The sequence below is a fragment of the Eptatretus burgeri genome, chromosome 2 (assembly GCF_056783735.1).
Source record: "Eptatretus burgeri isolate ZD-2024b chromosome 2, Ebu_testis_v1, whole genome shotgun sequence".
Classification (NCBI taxonomy): domain Eukaryota; kingdom Metazoa; phylum Chordata; class Myxini; order Myxiniformes; family Myxinidae; genus Eptatretus; species Eptatretus burgeri.
Window position 1 is genome coordinate 109670061 of NC_140962.1, and position 23041 is coordinate 109693101.

Consider the following 23041-nt stretch of genomic DNA (forward strand, 5'->3'; position numbering starts at 1 on the left):
ATGCATGGGCCATTCATATGGTTGACTCACGATGGCTTTCGTCAGTTGCCAAATCGAAGATTCACAAGGATATTGGTTGATCTGGTCTGTGATTCTGTCAATCTGTCTATCTGTCTATCTGTCTATCTGTCTGTCTGTTTGTCAATCGCCTACATGTCACAATTTCAAATCGATCTTCATTAAACTTCACAAAATGGTGGAGTTGATCGTACGCAAGAAGCTTATTGATTTTGAAATCAAAAGGTCAAAAGGTCAACATCTTTGTCAAAATTCTAAAATCATCAATTTTCATCTGATGAATTTGTAATTTGAAGAGGATTTGAACATCAGGTCAACAAATTCAACAAGCTGTTATTTTTGAGGTCAACATAGGTCAAAAGATGAACATTTTCCAAAGGTCAACAACTTTGATATATTTCTAAAATCATCAATTTTCATCTGATTGAATTGAAATCTGAAGAGGATTTATATTTCAGGTCAATGAATTCAACTACCAATTAATTTTGAGGTTAACATCGACCAAAAGGTCAACAACTTCAGTGGAATTTCTAAAATCTTCAATTTTTATCTCATTGACTTGAAATTTGAAGACATTATCTACATCAGGTCACTGAATTCAACCAACTATTATTTTTGAGGTCAACTTAGACCAATAGGTCAACAGAGGCCAAAGTTCAACAACTTTGGTGGAATTTCTAAAATCCTCTATTTTCATCTGATTGACTTAAAATTTGAAGAGGATTTGCACAACAGGTCACTGAATTCAAGCAGAAATTATTCTTGAGGACAACATTGGCCAAAAGGTCAACATTGGCCGAATTTCTAAAATTGTCAATTTTTATCCAATTGGCTTGAAATTAGAAGAAAATTTGCATATCAGGTTACTAAATTCAACTACCAATTATTTTTTAGGTCGACATAGGCCAAAGGTCAACATCTTTGTCAAATTTTTATCCGATTGATTTGAAATTTGAAGAGGATTTGCACATCAGATCACTGAATTCAACTATCAATTATTTTTGAGGTCAACGTGGGCCAAAGGTCAACAACTTTGTCAAATTCTTATCTGATTGACTTAAAATTTGAAGAGGATTTGCACATCAGATCACTGAATTCAACTATCAATTATTTTTGATGTCAACATTGACCAAAAGGTCAACAACCTCAGTGGAATTACTAAAATCCTCAATTTTCATCTGATGGACTTGAAATTTGAAGAGCTTATGTACATCAGGTCACTGAATTCAACCGACTATTATTTTTGAGGTCAACTTAGGCCAATAGGTCAACATAGGCCAAAGTTCCACAACTTTGGTGGAATTTCTAAAATCCTCTATTTTCATCTGATTGACTTAAAATTTGAAGAGGATTTGCACAACAGGTCACTGAATTCAACCAGAAATTATTCTTGAGGACAACATTGGCCAAATGGTCAACATAGGCCAAATTTCCAAAATTGTCAATTTTTATCCAATTGGCTTGAAATTTGAAGAGGATTTGCATATCAGGTTACTACATTCAACTACCAATTATTTTTGAGGTCAACATAGGCCAAAGGTCAACATCTTTGTCAAATTTTTATCCGATTGATTTGAAATTTGAAGAAGATTTGTATATCAGTTAACTGAATTCAACTATCAATTATTTTTGAGGTCAACGTGGGCCAACTTTGTCAAATTTTTATCCGATTGACTTGAAATTTGAAGAGGATTTGCACATCAGATCACTGAATTCAACCAGCCAATTATTTTTGATGTCAACATAGGCCAAAGGTCAAACAACTTCGATGCAATTTCTAAAATCCTCAATTTTCATCCGATTGACTTGAAATTTCAAGAGGACCAGGTCACTGACATCAACCACCAATTTTTTTTTTTTTTAGGTCAAACACTTGTTTTATGGATTTTGCAAATATTGTTCTCTGCATGTCTTTCTTGTTTGTTTGTTTGCTTGCTTGCTTATTTTTTTAGTTCACAGAGCCCAATGCTCATGGATGAGCTATAATAAGATGAAGCAGATTTGATCAGAATTAAGTTTGATGGGAATATTTTTGAAGCATAGTAAGATGCATTGTTATACATTGATGACACAACCGCACAGAGTACAATCTAGCCAAATTCCAGCAATTTCTCCCCGAACCCACATGGGGCACTGTTGTGAATCAGCATCAAAACAGCGCTTCCTACCAATGATGCCACCAGCACCAAATGACGTGTGCTGCCAACAAGAGAAGACTAAGACTATTCGACAATCTATTCAATTCATCAAACACTATAAGACTATTCACCAAATTATTTGAATACATATATTTCTACAGGCGATAACCTGCCTACTCTTCATCAAAGATATTGTGGGATCTTTAATGTTACCAAGCTAATGCTTGCACGTGGATCCCGAGCATATTATCCACCTGAGGGACGGTGTGCTTTGTGATGCATTACCCTGCCTGCAAAACTACAATGTGACAGTTTATAGTCAGGAAATAACTTGTCTACTTTTCTCAAATAACACTGTGGGATCCTTAAAATCCACCAACAGACAGTGCTTACAGATGGGTCCTCCAGATTAATGGACTACACACATTGATACATTGCTCTGTATGCAAATCGCCAGACTGATATCATTGTTGGGTTGAGACCCAGGTGAGATAACTCAAAGGCTTTGAACACATCTAAGCTCTCGTGCCCATCTAGGTCTCGCACATTATCATAGAGGTATACCCATTTGCCGCTGAGCTGTCAAACCTGGGTTTGAATCTCAACCCATCTTTAAACTTTTATCTCTGTGTTTCACAGGCCGGCTGAGGCATCAATGTGTGTGCTGTCCTTAGACAGATGTTAAACTGGGCATCGCTTCTGCCGGAATTAGTTGGTAGACGTTAACTATCCCATGGTATCCTTCGTGGAGAGTAGGCAAGCTATCACCGGTACCTTTAGCCTGGTGTTGGCTTTGCGGTTAGGGTGGTGGCTTGAGATCCTAGGGCTCTGAGTTCGAGACCCGTTTTTCCACTCAATTAACACCAGGGGGTTGACAGCCTGTCATCCTTCCGAGGTTGGTGAAATGAGCACCAGCATACTGGTAATAGGGGCACTGCATCAGCGGCATAGCCGCGCCCCTAAACAATGATGTAACCAGCAGCCAAAAATGCAACACACGATGGGAACTGGTACCCTGAACAAATTCCTGCTCTCATCTACAGGAGGCATCCCATCACCAGAACATCCCCATCCCCTTCCCTCAGCAGATGATGCTACCCACGTCCATGTGCTGCATATAAAGGAAGAACACTGGCAATGGTTTTTCACGGAAGCTCCATTTGTTGCTGTTTGATATGCTTCTGTGCAAACTCTCCCTTTTTTCGTCGTAATTCCGTCCTTCACTCACATTCAAATTTTTTTCGTCATGATCCACCATGTAATGAAATGGCATCAAAATGTCTGGACTCCAGCGTAGCATCGGGGTCCTGTGAACCACAGTTGTAGCAGGTCTCGCCATAACACTGAAAAGGTAAGATTTACAAACAACTGAAACTGCTCTAAATCTTCTCAATATTTTAGTGCAACACTTTAAAACTTCAGATTGACTTCCTATTGGATCAAACCTGTCACCCGACACCAAATGCCACAGTATTTTTGCAGTAGTAGAGGGAGGGCTGTGTTTGCACCTTCTTTCATGATATAATGTTTTCAGTTTGTAAAGACAAAAGTTGATTTCTTGGCCATGCTGTACAGTTGCTGTCGAGGTGGTCTCGCCATGATAAAATGAAATACCTGTTTTTATATAATGCACATGTTTGTACAAGAAAAAGCAACAGTTCACTTTACTTGTTGTGTGTACCTTGTCCAGCCCAGCGAAATGAGTTAAAAAATCTTTTTCTTACCCTTGTGCACCTATTGTCACCATTGACTGCTGTGTGCCCTGGCAACAACCGTGAAGCATGCAAAGCTTTCGAAATACCTCTTCATTCGTAAGCGTTAATGACTCTTCATGTCTTTCCACTTCCTCCTTTCAGAGATTCAACATGGGAACCTGAAAGCTATCCTCAGCCTTTTCTTCAGCCTCTCTCGCTACAAGCAGCAACAGCAGTTGCAACAGCAGCAGCAGCAGAAGCAATTGGTTACCACTGGGCCTGCAGCGTCCGCAAAGCCTGCTGGCACTGCACAGCAGACTTCCGTGCAGCAGAAATCCATCCAAGACATGCAGTCCAGGTTAGCCGCACCAGATAATCTCTCCGACCTTTCTTGATTCCTGTGTCGCCTCCTCTCCAGCAACAATCGTCCTCGAGAAAGTCTTCAGCTTTGTGCCTGGCTTGTGAAACGTTTGACTAACATTGGGATGCGATGTTTACAATAAATATGTCCAGGCTCAACAAAGAGCGAAACGACAGAGCGTAACAAGGTTGCTAAAATAAAATGGGGATAGATTAATAAAAGACACACTGTCACCTGGCAGTATGGCAGGAAGGGGAATGACAGGAAGGAATGTTTTTTGTTTCTTTTTAAATTATCTCAGGCTCAAAGTGGAGGTTGTAAATAAATTACATGCAGGACAAAGACAGTATACATGATTGTATTTTCATGTAAATTACAAGAGCATTTGTGAACAACAGACAAATAATATGATATCTAGGATTTGAAACTTTGTTCAAAGTATCATGAGCACTCGGTTCAGATGACAATTCTAAACAGGCTAACCCAAAGAGGAGGCAAAGGAGGGGATAGTCACCAAGAGGGAAAAGAGAAAAAGTAAGATGAAAGAATGAAGGTGAGAATCCAGCTTGGACTTGGGGAGAGTTGGCAGGGGAGTGGGGAGGACTAACTGCATGTACGTTCTTTGAAGAACAAGTATGACCTGGAAGTTTGGGGAAAGATGGATAGAGGGAATAAAATACGTGTGTGGATTTAGGCCAGAAGTTTAACAAAAAATATTGAGATGCTACACATCTGCTTGTGCTTGACAAGCAGCAAACCCTGGATCTTGGTCTCATGCTGAGAGGTGCTAATGAAAAGCCTTTGCACTCACCGATTTCCAGGGAAGCAATTGGGAAACAGCTGCACCAGCCGAAAGTCAGGAGTCATACTCCATAAAATTTCGGATAAAGGAATTTTCCGCCACAAATTTTTTTTTTGTATCCATTATCAAGGCTCATATGAGAGCTAACACACAATGCACAGCAAGGGGGGGCATGAGACAAGAGGGGTGGGAGAGAGGACAAAACAGTGGGGAACAGAGACATGAGGAGATCTGTGGAAGGGAGAGGGATGGGGCGGGGAACATGGGGAATACAAGATGGACATTACAGGGATTTTCAGGAGGAAAGCAGGGAATTTGAAGGAAGTGGGTTTGGGGTGGATTAACGGGGGTATAAAAGATCAAGGTTTTGGATGGGGGATGATAGGTGGTGGTGAACAGCTGTTTTGAAGGCCTGGAGGGAAGAATGGGATTGAAAAGAGTGAGGGAGTTTATTCCAAAGGCGGGGAAAAAGAGGAATGAAATAATTAAGGTGAGCAGTGAGTCGTGATTTTGGTAGTTTTACCAGAAGGGGGTTGTTAGCGGACCTTGAGCAACTTGCGGAAATATGGTGGGGACAGTGTTGGCAAGATAGGAGATGGTAGAAGAAAGAAAGACCACCAAACTGCCTGTGTTGAGAGAGTGAGATGCCCAAAGACTCAGCCTCATTGTGGGAGATACCAATCATCTGAAATGCCTTGGTTTCCACAGCGTGAAGCCAAGAAAGGTGAGAGGCAGAAGCACCAGCCCAGAAGGAAGAGCAGTACTCCATCAGGCTGCAGACGAAAGCTTTGTCTGTGGTCAGGAGCTCAGGTGGGCCGAGGAAGGACTTTGCACGACGGAGGATTCCCAGTCGGTGACTGGCTTTGGAGGCCAGGTTGAAAATGTGGCTTACATCAGTGTATGGCTGGTTATTGTAAGAATAATCGTGCTGTGAAATCATTCCCCATCTGTGGGACTTTGTTTGGATCTGATCAAATTTACAGGATTCACTTTTTCCAAGACATAATTGCATTTCAGGTACAATTGTTTAATGGAAATGTATATCCTTTTGGTTTTGATAACACCATGCCTCAATTTTTTTCACAATGCTTTTTCATATTGGCTGGCAAGATGGCCTAGAGGTGTGCACACTCGTCTCGAAGCTGTTCATCAAGGGTTTAATGTCGACCCGGCTATGAACTGCCATCCCGGTGGTTCACACATAGGGTGATTCATCAATGTGTGTGCTATCCCTCGGAAGGATGTTAAACTGGGTGTCCTCTGCCAGCATTAGTTGGGAAATTGTCAAAGATCCCACGTTGCCCCTCACGAAGAGTCGCCAAGCTATCAGTGGCACAATGGCCAATAAATTCCAAAATTCCTGCCCTAACCTCATGTTCCCCCTGTCCCAAGGGAACCATGTGTAAAAGGGTCAATCCTTACAATCCCTTATCTGGGCATGCAGATTAGTATTAGTTTATCATATATGAAGATTTGCCTGGTGTTGGCATAATGGTTCAGGTGGATGGCTTAAGATCCTCAGGTTGAGAGTTCAAGCCCCTGTTGTGCTGTTGAACTAATACCAGGTGGGTTGACAGCCTGTCATCCTTCTGAGGTTGGCAAAATAAGTATCAGCTTCCTGGTAACAGGGGCTCATTGCATGAGTGGCTGTGCCCCCAGAAAATGATGCAACCAGCAGACAAAGGTTGCATATGAACAAATAAATAAACATATTTAGATTACTGTTACACCACATGAAAAGTGAGCATTTTTCCATTGGAGGTGATTCCATGAGATACATAATCGTATGTATATATATGTGTTAGGAGAATCTAGAATTAGCATGTTCACCTTCAGGTTGTCTCATCTGGTTTGATTCTCCATGGATTAGGATGCAATTACAATCTGCCATCTTGTTGCTTCATCGGCAGAATGTTGCAGTAAGGATGACGGTGCTCTTTTCGAGGGGATGTTTAGCTGATCGTCCCGTTTGGCTCGCACTCGCTTGTGTTTGAAGGTCTCACAATTGTTGTTGAAAAGAGTTTGCACCCTGACTGAATTGTAAATGTGTGCACTTGCAACTGCTGCTTGGGCAATGGTAAACCACCCAGTGCATTAGTTGCCATATTTTTAGTGACAATATCGAGGCTCATGTAAGAGCAAGGTGACAGCTCTTGGACACAATAAGCAGGAGATTGATGAGAATATTAAAAGAGGGGCAAGACATGTTGGGAGTTTGGGGGGCGGGGGGGGGGTGTAAGAAACATAGCAAGCTACAGGTGAAGGGGTTGGGTTATGAAAGATTAATGGGTGGTTATAGAGATTGTGATGAAGGATGGAGGATGATATTATGATGACGGTGTAATGCCTGCTTAAATTCCTGGAGTTTAACAGCTTCAGGATGGCAGTTCTGCAGACAGGACAAAGGAGGAACGAACAGGAGAATTCAATCAATTGTTCCAACAGCAACTCTCATCTCCTGCTCTGAGCAATGTTGATGTTGCTTCAAAGCTGGTGAGCTTGTTAATTATTTAAACTTATATAGCACATTACGTATTCATCGACTCCTATTGCAATGTAAAGCACTTCATGTAGCGATGCAGTCATACGGCGGCATACTCGCTTCAACATCAACTGACCATGTAAGTTTATTAGTTCACTTTTTATCCATTGTTATTAGATTGTCTGAAATATCTCTGTAATGTTTTGCCAACATTGCATCAGCAATGCATCGAAAAGCCCTGAAGGAAGCTAATATATTCAAACAGTGCTGGGAACATTCATCATACATTGATGGCGCCGCTTTTGTCAGAGTACTGGCTGGTTTTATTCGCATCGTTCAACTCAGTCACAACACAATGAACGTTCATCGTTTAACATTTGACTTGCGGATGCACCTGCTCACTTGTTATGGTGATGTGTGAACTCAGTTAGGTCAGGCAGGTGTTCACAGAATATAAGTGCTTTATATAATGCCATTTGTGGCTATTATCATCACCTGAGATGGATGATGCTGCATTTTTTTCCCCATATTCGATATAATTTCAGATACTATGGTTCATTTGACATTTCTGTTGTATCCAAGCACTTGCATAGCATGATAGGTTATTCTTGCTATAAAATCGTGACCATTGTTATGACTATGAATCTTTTCTCTACCTTACCTCCTGCCCCCACTCCCCCCAACCCATATTGCATTCTTTCCTCCTCATCCCTCATGGCACAGTGGCGTGGCCAAGCAATCGGCTCAGGCCAAACATATGAGGTGTCAGAAAAAGTCATCTAGGTTAGCATCTTCCCAACCCCTCCACGCCTCTGCTGGTTTAACCTCTGCTTGCGGAGCATGAAGTTTGCATAAAGCATGGTCAAAGCTTCGCTTGTGAAGCAGTTATGCTGCCGCACTGCATCAAGAAGCAAACCCTGCTTTGCTGTAATCACTTTTGCTTGTTTTTGCTGAGCTTTTAAATTGATTTTTCCCAAAGTTTTTGGGGATGGGGGAGTGGTGTCTGAACACTTACGAAAGCCGTAATTATTTCGTAACAAAATACTCAGATGTACTTTTTTTATCATAATGTACAAAAGTTTTAACCTTGTTACCTACACCACTGAAGGTGAACGTAGGTTATATTTTCACCCCTGTTTTTTTCTGTTTTTCTATCTTTCTTTGTCTGTGAGCACGATATCTCAAAAAAAATTATGGACGGATTCGGCCGAAACTTGGTTGACGGGTTGCGTGTGTGACAAGGAAGAATTGATTCGATTTTGGTGAAGATCCAAATCCGGACACTCAATTGTTTTTTTTAATCTTCAAGTGATTCTTCACCGTTGAGAGAGAGGGCAAAAAACAAGATGTCGCACAATATCTCTCAAAAGTTGTGGACGGATTCGAACAAAACTTGGCGGATGATTTGCCCGTGTGACAACAATAAGCTTATTCTATTTTGGTTGATGTTCTGATGCAGATCCAGCCTATCAGTGGGATACAAAACATACACTGTTCAGCCTGGCGGAGGTGCTGTTTGCGCTCTACTCAATGCCATTTTAGTTTGTGCTGTATTTCTAAAAATACAAGGGTAAAAATTGCCGTCGGGCCCATCATACTTGTGTCAAACTTAAAAGTCATGCTCCCACATAATGCCAGGGAATGTTTGATGAAGCCAAATGTAAGAACATGTCATTTAAATGATGTAATTAGGGGCAAAAGAGCTGAATACAGTATCAGAATATCTTGATGAGACAGTTGCAGTCAATCGATAAACCTAATCGATCGTTTTCCTCTTTTGTTTCGTCTTTTTATATATTTATTTATTTATTTATTTATTTTAATAACAAACACATTAATAAAAAATTAACAAGGTATTTGACTTAAGGGGAAAAATACAATCACTGACCTGATGTGTGTGTATTTGTGTTTTGTTGGGTGTCATCTCCATATGTGGGTTTCAGAAGGTGAAACCAATCCACTCCCAGGTATCAATGTGTGTGTGTGTGTGTGTGTGTGCGTGCGTGCGTGCGTGCACGCGTGCTGATGATGCAGTGCCCCTTGTGGGTTTGAGCTGGAATTTTGAATTCGGTCACTGAGTTTCGGCGATAGCTCACCTCATCTTTTGTGAAGGACACCATGGGATCTATAATGTGCACCAACTAATGTTTCCAGATGAGATGCCAAGTTTAACGTCCATCCGAGGAACGGCACAATCTTGATGAATGATCCTGCCTGTGAAGCACTGGGATGGAAATTTATTGCTCGGACAAGATCCTAAGCCAGACTCTACAGCTCATCTGCGAGTGTGCATACCTCTCGGCTATCCTGCCAGCCAACATTTTGTTTGTTAGCCCTTCATTCCAGCAAGAGACTCTTACTCCGATGAAGGGATGAATGCTTGAAATGTCAGTGTTACTTTGCTTCCTTATATCAGTTAGTACACTTTTGTCAACTTTCGGTTGCTGGGACCTCACGTTCAAATTGGCCACCAAAATAGACGGGCACGAGCTTTGACAAAGTCTTGTATTCTTCCGTCAATAAATCAAACATTATTTGCTTGGTTTATGACATAAACTTCTTGATATGGTAGAGGATTTATTTCTCAAGGCGATGTGTGCAATCTGTCCAAGGCATTTCAATCAACCTGTGACTTATTTGCAGCATGCACTGGGGTGAAGCATGGTTTTGTACACAGCATTACAGTCATGGATTTGGAACCATTCCACGCATCCATGGGTGGTCGATAGGGAGAATGGATCGGTGCTGCTTGTTGTAGATGTGTGTGTGTGGGTGCTGAATTAATGGTTGCTGGATGTTTAATTTGCCACTAAGTGTCAGGGGGCTTATTGTATGTTTAAGGCATGTCTTTTCAGCCTCCGAAAATTATACCCTATTGCCATTTGAATTGAATGTAGGTCGTAAATTTTCAACAAAATTTATAACTGAATCAACACTATTCAGCTTGAATGCAAATGCAGATTTATGCACCTTTCACGTGTTTGGTTATTTTATTCATAAATCGTGTTGCTCTGCCAGAAAGACGAGATGGGTGCCCATGTGAATGTCACACATTCCAGGCGCACAATTAGACAATGCGTTGAACAATGCGTTGAAAGCACGTCCATTGTCTTTTCCTGTAAAATGCTAGTACCACATCACAAGGGTGGTCTGTTGAATGAATTTGTGAGCACTTTTCTTTCCTCCCTTTGGTGGCCATATGGCATCATTTGCTGGAGTGACTTATCTATCTATCTTCTTCGATACCAATAAATGTCTGTGTGTGTGTGTGTGTGTGTGTGTGTGTGTGTGTGTGTGTGTGTGTGTGTGTGTGTGTGTGTGTGTGTGTGTGTGTGTGTGTGTGTGTGTGTGCGCGCCAGTCAGTTTGTCTCCTCCATAAATACAAAACCATGAAACCTAGGGACCCCAAACTTTGCAACCATGCTAAGGGAAATCAATGAAGTGCTTGAATGAAAATTTAGGTGTTTGGGTAAATTTAAATACTCTTTTTTTTGAAGATAATTAATGGATAATTAATCTCCATGAGAGAATTATCCTTGTTCATCCCCAGTTCGCCTCACAGGGGTCTTAATTCGGCCGATTCAAACATGCCTTGCCTTGGAAACACAATCTACTCTCAAGGAAAAATTAAAGTACATGACCGGTCATGAGTTTAAGAACACTCCCATTTTTCCAGTTTTTACTGAAATTTAAGCAGTTTAATGTTTCAATGTACCCTGAAATTAAAGCAGAGAACAAATAAACAATTGCAGAAAAAAAATAAATCATGGAATCGTTTTGTTGAACAAAATTTAATCGAAATTTTTGACTCATCAAAGTAGCCACCTTTTGCAGATATGAACAGCCGAACATACTCATGGCATTCTTTCTCCAATGGAAATCAAATATTGTTCGGAAAGGATCTTACCAACACTGTTGCAGAAGTTCCCACAAATGTGTTGCCCTTGTAGGTTGCTTTGCTTTCACCCTTTTGTTCAGTTCATCCCAAACCAGCTCGATGGGGTTTAAGTCTGGAAACTGTGCTGGCCATTCCATGATTTGAAACCTACCGTCTTGTTCTTTTCTTCTAAGGTAGTTCTGACATAGATTGGAGGTATGTTTTGGGTCGTTATCTTGATGTAGGATGAACCCCCTGAACAACTAGGCATAGACCAGAGGGTATTGCACAGCACTATAAAATGCTGTGGTCGCCCTTTTGGTTCAGGGTGCCAGTCACTCTGTGCAAGTCACCGACTCTGGATCCAGCAAAAGAACCCCAGATCATCACGCTTCCTCCTCCATGTTTGACAGTTGGTGTCACACACTGAGGAACCATCCTTTCGCCAACTCAACGGCGTACAAAAACCCTGCGTGATTAACCGAAGATTTCAAATTTTGATTCATCGGTCCATCAGACCTTCTTCCAGTTTTCAGTAGTCCACTAACAGTGCTTCACGGCCCAGGCAAGCCTCTTTTTGTTATTTTTCCATCTTAGCAATGGCTTTCTTACTGCCACTCGACCTGTTAAACCTGCAGCACGAAGTCTTCTCTTCACAGTTGAAACTGAGACTTCCTCACTTCGACCAGTGTTAAGCTGTGCTTGAAGCTGCTGTCCTGTGAGCTACTGATCACACAAGCTGTTGACTCTCAGAAACTTATCTTCTGATTGTGTTGTGGCTTTGGGTCTGCCAAACCTCTTCCTGTCAGAGTTTCCTCCATTTCCAAGTACCTTTTGATGGTGTAGGAAACTGTACTCATTGACACCTTGGTTGCTCTTTGCAATATCTCCAAAGGAAAGGCTGACACTTTTAAGGCTTATAATGGTCTGTCTGTCTTCCTTTCTTGATTGTCTTTTTATTGCCATTATGATAGCAATATACTGCTTCCTGCAGTGCAATATTGTCCGAATAATGCTTCAGAGGGTGTAGCAACACAGTCTGTTCCAACACTGCTTTTATACAGACAGAGGGTTTGTAACTAATCAACAAAAGTTGGGACACCTGTAGGAATTGTTTTCTTCAACTCTCAAGGCATAGTTTACTTCCATTGCTGCAGAACAGCTGCAGTTGCTAACCCATTATTTGTTTCCTGAAAAGGGCCTTTTTTAACAACTGAAATTTTCATTATTTTACAGTTTTTGGTAACCTAAAGTTTTTTTGTTTTTTTTACCTCTGGCAGTTTACCGCTTTTCTTTGTGCCATTTCATGTTATTCACTGGACTTGAACTGCTTAAATTTCAGTAAGAACTGGAAAAATGGGGGTGTTCTAAAACTTTTGACCAGTGGAGTATATAATCGAAATATTATATGGGATTTGAGAATCGCATCTCGTGGATGAAATAAGTGTTAATCTGGAGTGATATCTGAAAATTTTAAGAAATTCGCGATTTATAGAACTAAGTGTGTTTGTTTAAGCAAAGCATTACGCTTAATTTTTTCTACTGTTAGGCCAATTATATTTAGTGAAGAAAACATTAAGGAATGTGCAGAAAGTTTGACTTCATTGAGTGAAACACCATGCTCTCCAACCTGCTTTTGCAATCTATGATGACAGTCCACAGGGGTCCTTTTTTTCGGCAATTACGTGAGCAGTTTTCATTTCACTGTTTTGTGTGACCTGCTCACATGACAAATTATTAATAGAAATATACTAATAGTTATTGTGTGTGTGTGTGTGTGTGTGTGTGTGTGTGTGTGTGTGTGTGTGTGTGTGTGCGTGCGCGTGTGAGGAGGTTGGAAGAATGTGGATGGGAGTGAGGGCTTGCATACAGGTAGGCCTTTACCAGGTAGAGAGCATGGGTTTTAATTTTTAAATGCTCCCACCCGGTTTTCTATAGAACATGATGGTTGAAAAGAAAACATTGCTGGTTGGGCACGTTTTATCACCCCCGTTATGCTTTGGTATGTTTCCCACCCTCCCTTCATGCTTCCTTCTCTTGCCCTGATGCTGCCTCCCTTCCCCTCTCACTGCCTTACCTTCCTTCCCCTCTCACTACCTTACCTTCCTTTCCCTCTCGCTGCCTTCTCTTCCCTCCCCTCGCACTATGATCTATACAACTCCACCACTATACAACTCTTCAGAGGTCGGGGATAGGAAGGGGTGTCAAAGAATGTGCAAATTGAACAAATTAAAGATTTTTTTTTCAGTGGTTGGAACTGCTGCTTGGCTCAATTATGCAATTCTTCTCAAAAAAATGTTGCTGTTTGGGCATGCTTTATTGCCCTGGTATGCTGACTACTCTCCGCTTACACTGCCTTCCCATGCCACCTTCCCTCCCCTCTCGCTGCCTTCCCTTCCTTCCCCTCTCGCTGCCTTCCCTTCCTTCCCCTCTCACCACCTTACCTTCCTTTCCCTCTCACCACCTTACCTTCCTTTCCCTCTCACTGCCTTCCCTTCCTTCCCCTCAAGCAGCCTTCCCTTTCCCTCCCCTCATGCTATCCTCCTCCCAAACCCCCCTCCATCATGATGCAACTCTACAGAAGTCACGGAGAGGAAGGGGTGTCAAAGAATGTGTGAATTTGACAAACGAAAGCTTTTTCTTTTTGCAGTCAGCACTGCTGCTCTGATCAATTCCGCAATTCATCTTAGGTTAAGAGATTCCAGAGCTTATCGTATATGTGGGGAAATTAAATAAAGGCACGAACACTGATGCGGCTTTTTTGACGATTGAAGGAAAACACCCTTCCTTCCCTTCCCCTTCCCTCATGCTTACCTCATTCCAAAGCCCCTCCGCTCCCCATGGATATCTCTGGGCAGAGTCCAGGCATTGTTTCGAATGATGCGTTTGAACGTGCTGTTTTAACATACCCAATTTTGTTCAATCCTGTACTAATGCCAGCATGAAGAGACCATCCCCCCCCCACAACTCCCGCTTTCCCTTGAGTCCCCCTATCAAACGCATGTTCAGAACACACCCTTCACCTCCCCACTATCCCTTCTCTTCCCCCATCCTCTTCACTCCCTCCCTGTTCCTGGAGTGTATTGTGACAGGTGGTGAGGCCTTGCTCCCCCCTCCTTCTCACTCTCCCTCCCTTTCTCGCTCTCACACACTCCTCACTTTCCCACCCCTTACTCGCTCCCCCAGCCCTCCTTGCTCACCCTCCTCTCCCACCCCACAGCCCTCATCTTGATATTCCCATCATCGAAGCGAGTCGATAATAACAAATATGAGTGCGTCTCTGTGTGTGTGTGTGTGTGTGTGTGTGTGTGTGTGTGTGTGTGTGTGTGTGTGTGTGTGTGTGTGTGTGTGTGTGTGTGTGTGTGTGTGTGTGTGTGTGTGTGTGTGTCTCTTCCACAACTCCAAAACCATGAAACCAAGCAGCCTGAAACTTTGCAAACATACAAGGGAGTGCAAGAGTGAAAATTGGGTATTTGGCTTAATTAAAACACCACTTTTGAAAATAATTAATAACCTCATTTAATTATTTCCTAAATCAGGCGCATTCTCGGCCACCTCTCTTCCTGGATGGGGTCTTTAGGCCCCATCACTGCCTTTCCTTCCCCTCACACCACCTTCCCCTCCACTCTGACTGCCTTCCCCTCTGCTCTCGCTGCCTTCCCCTCCACTGTCACTGCCTTCCCCTCTGCTCTCGCTGCCTTCCCCTCCACTCTCACTCCTTCCCCTCCACTCTCACTGCCTTCCCCTCTGCTCTTGCTGCCTTCCCTTACACTCTCACTGCCTTCCCCTCCGCTCTCAATACCTTCGCCTCCACTCACTGCCTTCCCCTCCAATCTCGCTGCCTTCCCCTCTGCTCTTGCTGCCTTCTCCTCCACTCTCACTGCCTTCCCTCCCCTCCCCTCACACTGACTTCCTTCCCCTCCCCACATCTATCCACCTCGCTCTCCCTGGATGTGGTCTGAAGGCACATCCTCGGTTACCTCACTAGGGTCTTAATTCGTCATTTTGTTCGGCCTGCTCAACAATGCCTTGAGTTGGAAAATGCCGCAACAATTTCTTCACAATATTGTTTTTTTTTCCACTTTCCTCACTCATGTCATTGAATGCTTGATCATCATACCTATGAATCACTGGGTACATTGCAATGCTTATAAACACCTGGAGACAGCAGCGTTTCTGGCTTTACTTCATTTCCGCACATGCCATAACCTCGAGGATCTCTTAAACTAAGCCGAATTACAAAATTTAAGCTCCAGAATTAAACTTAGTATGTGTATATATATATATATATATATATATATATATATATATATATATATATATATATATATATATATATATATATATATATACATATATATATATATATATATACACATATATATTAATATATATATATATATATATATATATGTATATATACATATATATTTATATTTACCCCTCTTGTGCGAACATTGGTTCACTTTGTCTGTCTGTCTGTTTGTCTGTCTGTCTGTCTGTCCACGATAGTCAGTTTATGATCAAGGAATGATTTGATTTCAATTGAATATTATATTTTGATCACTAATCGGAACATGAATTCGAAAAAAAAATCCTGTAGTTTAGCAGTACTTTGGCTCTGAAATCATCCTGATCACACAATGCGCAGAGAAGAGTGAGATAATATTTTTACTCTCTCTGTCTGCCAATGAAACAAAATTGAAAAACTTTTCAAACAGGAAACTTATTGTTTTGAGCGATGTCATAAAAAACACAAACAACAGGCACAAAGAACAAATGTAACGTGTTAAATAAGGTGATGTAAAAGATGCTGTATCGACGGCGGTAAACTTAAAAAAAAAACCTCGACAACTTTTAAAACCTTTATTTTATTTCAATTGATTTATATACTTGAACAATGTTAAACACAAATCGCTTTTGGGCATTTTCAAAAACCTTTCGTTGAGCACTACTTGGACGAAATGTTATGGCATTTTACATCATCTCGACCAATGAAATTTGGTCTTTGTGGACCCTGCCCCTGTCCTTCCTTCTCAAGACTGTGTGGTGTGAGGTGTTCGATGAACTCACGAGTTACCTGTGTCACTGAAGGGGGATCGAGGTTATGTTTTCACCCCTGTGAAAGTATTTTTTTGAAAGTTTTTGGCCGAAGTCTTTCATGAATCACTGGCCAGGACTAACGGTCAAGTAAAATTCTGGCAGGAATTTTCAATTTGCCCATGGTATCGACGATAGCTCCAACACTCTTCTCGAAGGACATTGTAGGATCTTGGATGTCCAACTAATGCAGGGAGACGTGATAACCAGTTTAGCTTCTATCCGAGGGCCGGTACACACTTTGTTGCATCACCCTGCCTGTGAGGAACCGGGTTTACAGTTTATACCTGGGAAGATATTCCAATCCAAGCTAGACAGCTTTGATGTGAGTTTGTGTACATCTATGCCATGCTACCTGCCCATTTGTTTAACACAACAAAATATAATAATAAAATGTATATATATATATATATATATATATATATATATATATATATATATATATATATATATATATATATAGATATATTTTGAGACTATCTTGTCATGTTTACTGTAAAGCATCCCATATTGCCACATCTCTTCATTAATTTTATTGTGTGGGGACTTCAGTTGTTTCACTGGTTTGACCATCTATCACCATGCCCTTGCATATACCAAACCTCAAATACCAATGACCAATGCTTATTGGGGTTGACACCTAATATGGGGGTTCTGCCTCGATTAAATATGTGGCCATATTGCACATAACGACGTGATTAAGTGGCCAAGCTGTTAGCTGTTGGCTGACTGTCCTGTTCGACCTAACCGCTTCGCCATTTCATTTGTTTCTGTTCAACTTGAAATTTCTCCCAGTTTCACCAGTTATGCGTTATACAGCAATGCCAACCCTCCCGATTTCATCGGGAGGCTTCCGAAAATTCACCCAAACTCCCGCCCTTACGATCACTATCCTTATCCTCCCGAAATTTTGATATTTTTGCACTGTTCACTAATCAGAATGTACTAGTATGAGAATTGAATGAAAAGCATCGTCTGCTACGTATAGCATGTGGTAACTCCATAACGTTCGCTGCTACCAAATTGTACGTAAAAAATTGCAAATTCAAATGAGGAGCAGCGAAACATTGGGTCTGGATCTCGCTTATGCGATCATGCACTGAGATTTAGTGCATGCGGTATGTGTGCAATACAGTGCATGCGGTATGTATGCACAGTGTATATGCATGCGATACGCTCACTGCATGCAGCTGGGCCCCGTACCACCGTGCGGTGTTTAACAGCCGCTAGAGTTCTACGAGTCGCGCTGCAGCTGTGGAACATCGACTTCGAAGTTACCGATGCTTCAAGCCCTCGATGTTGATTACGAAATGGCAGAAAAGAAGCTTACGAAGACCAAGAAATGGTCTCAGAAGTACAAGACCGAATACAGTCTCCAATACCCGTGTATTCGAAAGTCTGAAAGAGGAATTCATCATGCGTATTGTACAGTATGCAGCGTTGATATTTCAGTTGAGCACGGAGGTCGCGATGATATTCGGAAGCACGTTGGAAGCAAACGGCACACAGACATTGCAAAGGAGAGATCTTCGAGCACGAGTACCGGTACACTTCTGAATTATTTCACCAAACAAGGGACAAGTGAGGAAGAGGATGTTACCCGAGCTGAACTTCTCTTTAGTGGATTTATTGTGGAACATAACTTGCCCATATCAGTCTCAGATCATGCTGGACCTCTATTTCAAAAGATGTTTCCAGATTCAAAAGTTGCTTCAAAGTATGGATGTGCAAGAACAAAAACTTCAGCAATAATTGGTGAGTTGTCAAATGTTACTGATTCATCTATTGCCGATATTGCTAGACTAGCTCCATTTAGCCTAGCTACAGACGGTAGCAATGACAGTGGTGAGGCCCAGCTATATCCTGTCCTGATTTCGTACTATGACAACAGTGCTGGGATTGTGAAGCAAGGTTTGCTAAGTTTGCCTGCGTGCAAACAAGATTCCACTGGAGAAAACATTTTCAAACTGCTTGATCATGAGTTCAGTGACAGGAAAATTCCGTGGGGAAATTGTGTTTCCTTTTGTGCTGATAATGCCTCTGTCATGGTGGGCAAGCACAAAGGAGTCGCTGCTTATATCCACAAACAAAATCCAGAGTGCTACATCATGGGATGCCCTTTGCCATATGATGCACAATACGGCCAAGAAGGCGGCTCAGGCCTTACCCATTGAATTAGATGACTTTCTCATCGATATTTACTACTACTTGGACAAAAGTAGTAAACGCGTCAAAGGAGTGAAAGCACTGCAAGAACTCTGTGATGCCCCGACACACAAGATTCTGAAGCATGTCGCAACAAGGTGGCTGTCCCTTGGTCAGTGCCTAGACAGGCTGATTGAACAGTGGGAGCCACTTCGCCTCTTCTTCAAAGAAGTACGAAGAAAAATGCAACCAACTGTAGCCAAGACTCTAACAACGAGCAAGAAGGACGGCACTGTATCTACTGCCAGTACTGGCACTGCAGGATCAAGCACTAGTGGAGCAGCATTCACCACTACCACTGCAGTATCTGCTGCGAAGAAGACAGCAGGGACAGCACCAAAACCAATGCTGAGAGCAGGTAGCATCACCGGCCCTTCATCACGTTCATCTACAAAGCAGATCCCTTCAGAGTCGAGAAAGACTGTGATAGTCCCATCTACAGGCAAAGAAGGACCCAAGTTAAGTTCTGCTTTTGCCAAATCACTTGATAGAAGCTCAGCAAAACCTTCGAATCAGAGGTCTTCTTCCTTGGCTGCACCTACCTCAAGCTCTCTCCTCAAACGTAAAATTGGATCTGGTACTACGAGTCTGACCTCTTCTGCTGGCAGTAAACGCAAGTGTGATCGCCCTGCGGCTAAGTGTACTACGAGTTCTACAACTAAAAGCGCATCTTCCTCAAACACTGTGCAGGAATCTAGAGAAAAACGTGTCAACAGGATGTTCTTGTCTCCACAAACAAAACTCTATTGTTTCTTCCTTCGATATGCGAACAAGCTTTTTGAGAAGGGGAATCTTCTGCTCCAAAGAGACGAACCCTGTATTCATCTCCTGCATGGAGAATTGAATGGTCTTCTGAAAGATATCTTCGTACGGTTTTTGAAACCATCGGTGTCATCGGTTGCTCTGGTAAATGTACCCTTCTCTGACAGAAATAATCAGAAGAATGATGAGGACCTCATGATTGGGAACGATGCCAAACTGTATATAAGGGAACAAAGGAGTCTCAAGAAATCCACCTTCACTCTGAGTGAGTCAGACATCCAAGGTTTCTTCAGTGCAGTTCGCTCATATTATGTGAAAGCCTGCAATTACATCTTCAAAACCTGGCCGCTAGATGATGAATTAGCCAAGCATGCTCAGGTGCTGGATGTTAAGCTACACCAAGAAGTGGGGTTTGACTGTGTGGAGTTTTTCATCAAGAAATTCCCCTGTCTGTTCAGTGGCGGTGATAGTGACATAGACAGTCTTGAGAGTGAATTCGCTCACTACCAGGCAGACGCCTCCATAGCTACAATTGCTACTGAGACAGTGAGAGTGGATGAGCAGTGGCATCGGATTTCACAGCTCACAGATCCCTGCACTGGTGCCAAGAAGTATCCTAATTTGAGCAAAGTGATGAAGGGAATCTTGGTCATTCCTCATTCGAACGCATCATGTGAGCGGGCACTCAGTCTTGTACGGAAGAATCGTACTGAATTTCGTCCCAATTTGAGTGTCAAAACCCTGGAAGCTCTCTTAATTGAAAAACTAGCTCATAGCACCCCTTGCTACCAGAGAGAATACAGCAAAGACATAATCAGAAGGGCTAAAAGAGCCACACAGCTGTCACTCAGCAAAGCTGCCATGGAAAAAGCAAGCAGCAGTAGTACCAGCCAGTAAGGTAAGAAAAATATTGCTTCTTTTGTGCTTTTTGTTAATCTTTGATTGTCCCCTCACTTACTAATATTAACATACATGTAACATTAAAAAGTGCAAAATTTTCCCCTTTTTTTTGTTCAAAAAGTGGGAATTCTTAACATGTTAAATGCTCCAAAATAGGGCTCAGAGGGCACTAGAGAGCGTCTAGAACCCCAGAGCTTCCAGGGCCCTAAGGCGGGCCCTGGACCCCGCCGCAAGGGTCGAGCGCTCCGCGCTCGAGATGTGCGCTTCGCGCACATTATTTGGTGTCGGTTGCAAATCCTCCCTAATTCTGATTTCCAAAAGTTGGCATCTCTGGTTATACCACAATCCTTGCAGGCAGTATAATATACCACCCTGGATTTATCACCAAATGAAATTTGGTCTTTTACTTTTGTGATAGCACTGTGGAAGGTGCGCACAATGGCTTATAAGCTATTCCAATTTCAGCACCTCACATTATTTTGCCTATTCTTTCCAAGAGGGCTGTGTACAACAGTAGTACATACTGCTCAATCATATCCAACTCTTTGCATTTTTCAATGCTGTATAAGGTTTCTTACATTTAGATGGCAAGCACATATCATCAGTGGTGTACCTAAAGTATGACAGGTGTGGCACATGCCCTGGGCGCCACTTGAAGAGGGGCAGGTTGGGGGGGGGCACCACTGAACAGGACTCGGTCTCTGTCAAGAATGGAAAACTGAAGTTGAAAGACATCAGAGACGAAAGAAACGAATGGCTGATGAGAACTCGAGAGACGCTGTGTTAGGCCTCAGTCACATTTGCTCTACGGCGAGGATACGGCGGCCGTACGCCCTCTGAATTGACAGAAACGTGTGGCGGCCGCAGAGTTTCTGCGGTGGCCTCAGGGTGGCCCTATACCGTTTGGCTATCTTTTACAGGCCGAAGGGGTTGCCGTGGAATTATAGCGCGGAGTTATAACTTTTTTCATTTCTACGTTCGCCGTAGCAATTCGACAAGCCAAAAAAAAAAGACTGGTTTAAAAAAAAAAAATTAACCCATTCGTTACCATCCATCTGGCCACACGTTCGCCTTAGGGCCCCCCTGTGGTCGCCTTGCGGGAACCTTGAGGCTACCTTGCGTCTGCCTTGAAAATTCTATGGCCGCCGCAGGGCCCCCTTAAGGTCACCGTGCGACATCAAATCAAAGACCGTACGGCAACCCCACGTTTTCGGTCTCCACAATTTCTAAATATGCCGTGCGGCTACCCGAAAAATAAAAACATATGTGACTGCTACATTGTGTGACCGTGGAAATACTGCGGCCGCCATGTAATTGCTAGTGGCTGTAGATTTTGGAGACCCCATGGCCGCCGTGGCAAATGTAACTTCGGCCTTAATAGCCAAGGAGGAATTATTATTTTTTTTTGTATACCTTGGTCGAGGCTCGTATGAGAGCTAACACACAACTCACAGCAAGGAGGCATGAGACAAGAGGGGCGGGAGTGGAAGGGACAAAACAGTGGGGAACAGACACATTAGGTGAACTGTGGAAGGGAGAGGGATGGGGATGGGACGGGGAACATGGCGAAGAGAAGATGGACATTACAGGGACTTTCAGGAAGGAAAGCAGGGGAATTGAAGGAAGTGGGCTTGGGTGGATTATCGGGGGGAGAAAAGATCGAGGATTTGGATGGGGGAAGATAAGAGGAGGTGGTGAACAGCTGTTTTGAAAGCCTGGAGGGAAGAATGGGAAAGAACAGAGTGAGGAAGTTTATTCCAAAGGCGGGAAAAAAGAGGAATGAAAGAGTGAAGATGAGCAGTGATTCGTGATTTTTGGTAGTTTTACCAGAAGGGGGTTGTTGGCGGACCTTGAGCGCCCTGTGGAAATGTGGTGTGGACAAATCGCAGAGATGCAGGGGGGGCAAGGCTGGAGAGGAGTCGGTAGAAGACAGAAAGACCACCGACCAACCTGCGGTGATTGAGTGAGAGGCCCAAAGACTCAGCTTCATTGCGGGAGATGCCGATGATCTGAAATGCCCTGGTTTCGACAGCGTGGAGCCGAGAAAGGTGGGAGGCAGGAGCACCAGCCCAGAGGGGAGAGCAGTACTCCATCAGGCTACGGACAAAAGCTTTGTAAGTGGTCAGGAGCTCAAGAGGGCCGAGGAAGGACTTTGCACGACGGAGGATTCCCAGTCGGCGACTGGCTTTTGAGGCGAGGTTGGAAATGTGACTTTCCCAGGAAAGGCCATGGCAGATAGTGAGACCCAGAAGCTTGAAAGAAAAGACTTCTTCCATAGGATTGTTGAGAAAGTGGATGGGGGGGTTTCTAAACGGTCCTTTTGAAGAGACATAGTGAGAGTGTGAGATTTGTCTGGATTGAAAGACATGTTCCACGTGTTGGACCAGTTTGTGATTTTATCCAGATCTGCAGTGAGTGAAGAAGCTGCTGCTTGCCGGTCTGAGGGATGACAGATGGTACGGCAGAGGGTGGAGTCGTTGGCAAAGAGAAATAGAGGATTTTCCAGAGAGTCCGAGAGATCATTGATGAAAACCAGAAAAAGGGAAGAGTCATGAAGGGAACACTTGACCGTCTTCACAGAGAAATGGACGAAAGGTTCGCTCGTTTGCACGACATTAACAACAAGTTTGGGTTCCTTCTCGATGTCGAGGGGCTGTGTTACAGCGCCGATAGTAACGACCTAAAGAAGAAGTGCGAAAATT

The 23041-nt window shown here is 42.9% G+C and overlaps 1 protein-coding gene across 1 annotated transcript in view; it reads left to right on the plus strand.

Annotated features, from left to right (window-relative positions):
* LOC147032812 (neuron navigator 3-like) overlaps nucleotides 1-23041 on the plus strand; it is a 91070-nt gene that overhangs the window by 29399 nt on the left and 38630 nt on the right. The window contains exons 8-9 of the mRNA XM_085850908.1: nucleotides 4013-4208; nucleotides 8219-8278. Of these exons, the coding sequence (XP_085707034.1) occupies nucleotides 4013-4208; nucleotides 8219-8278 (256 nt within the window). The remainder of the gene's footprint in view (nucleotides 1-4012; nucleotides 4209-8218; nucleotides 8279-23041) is intronic.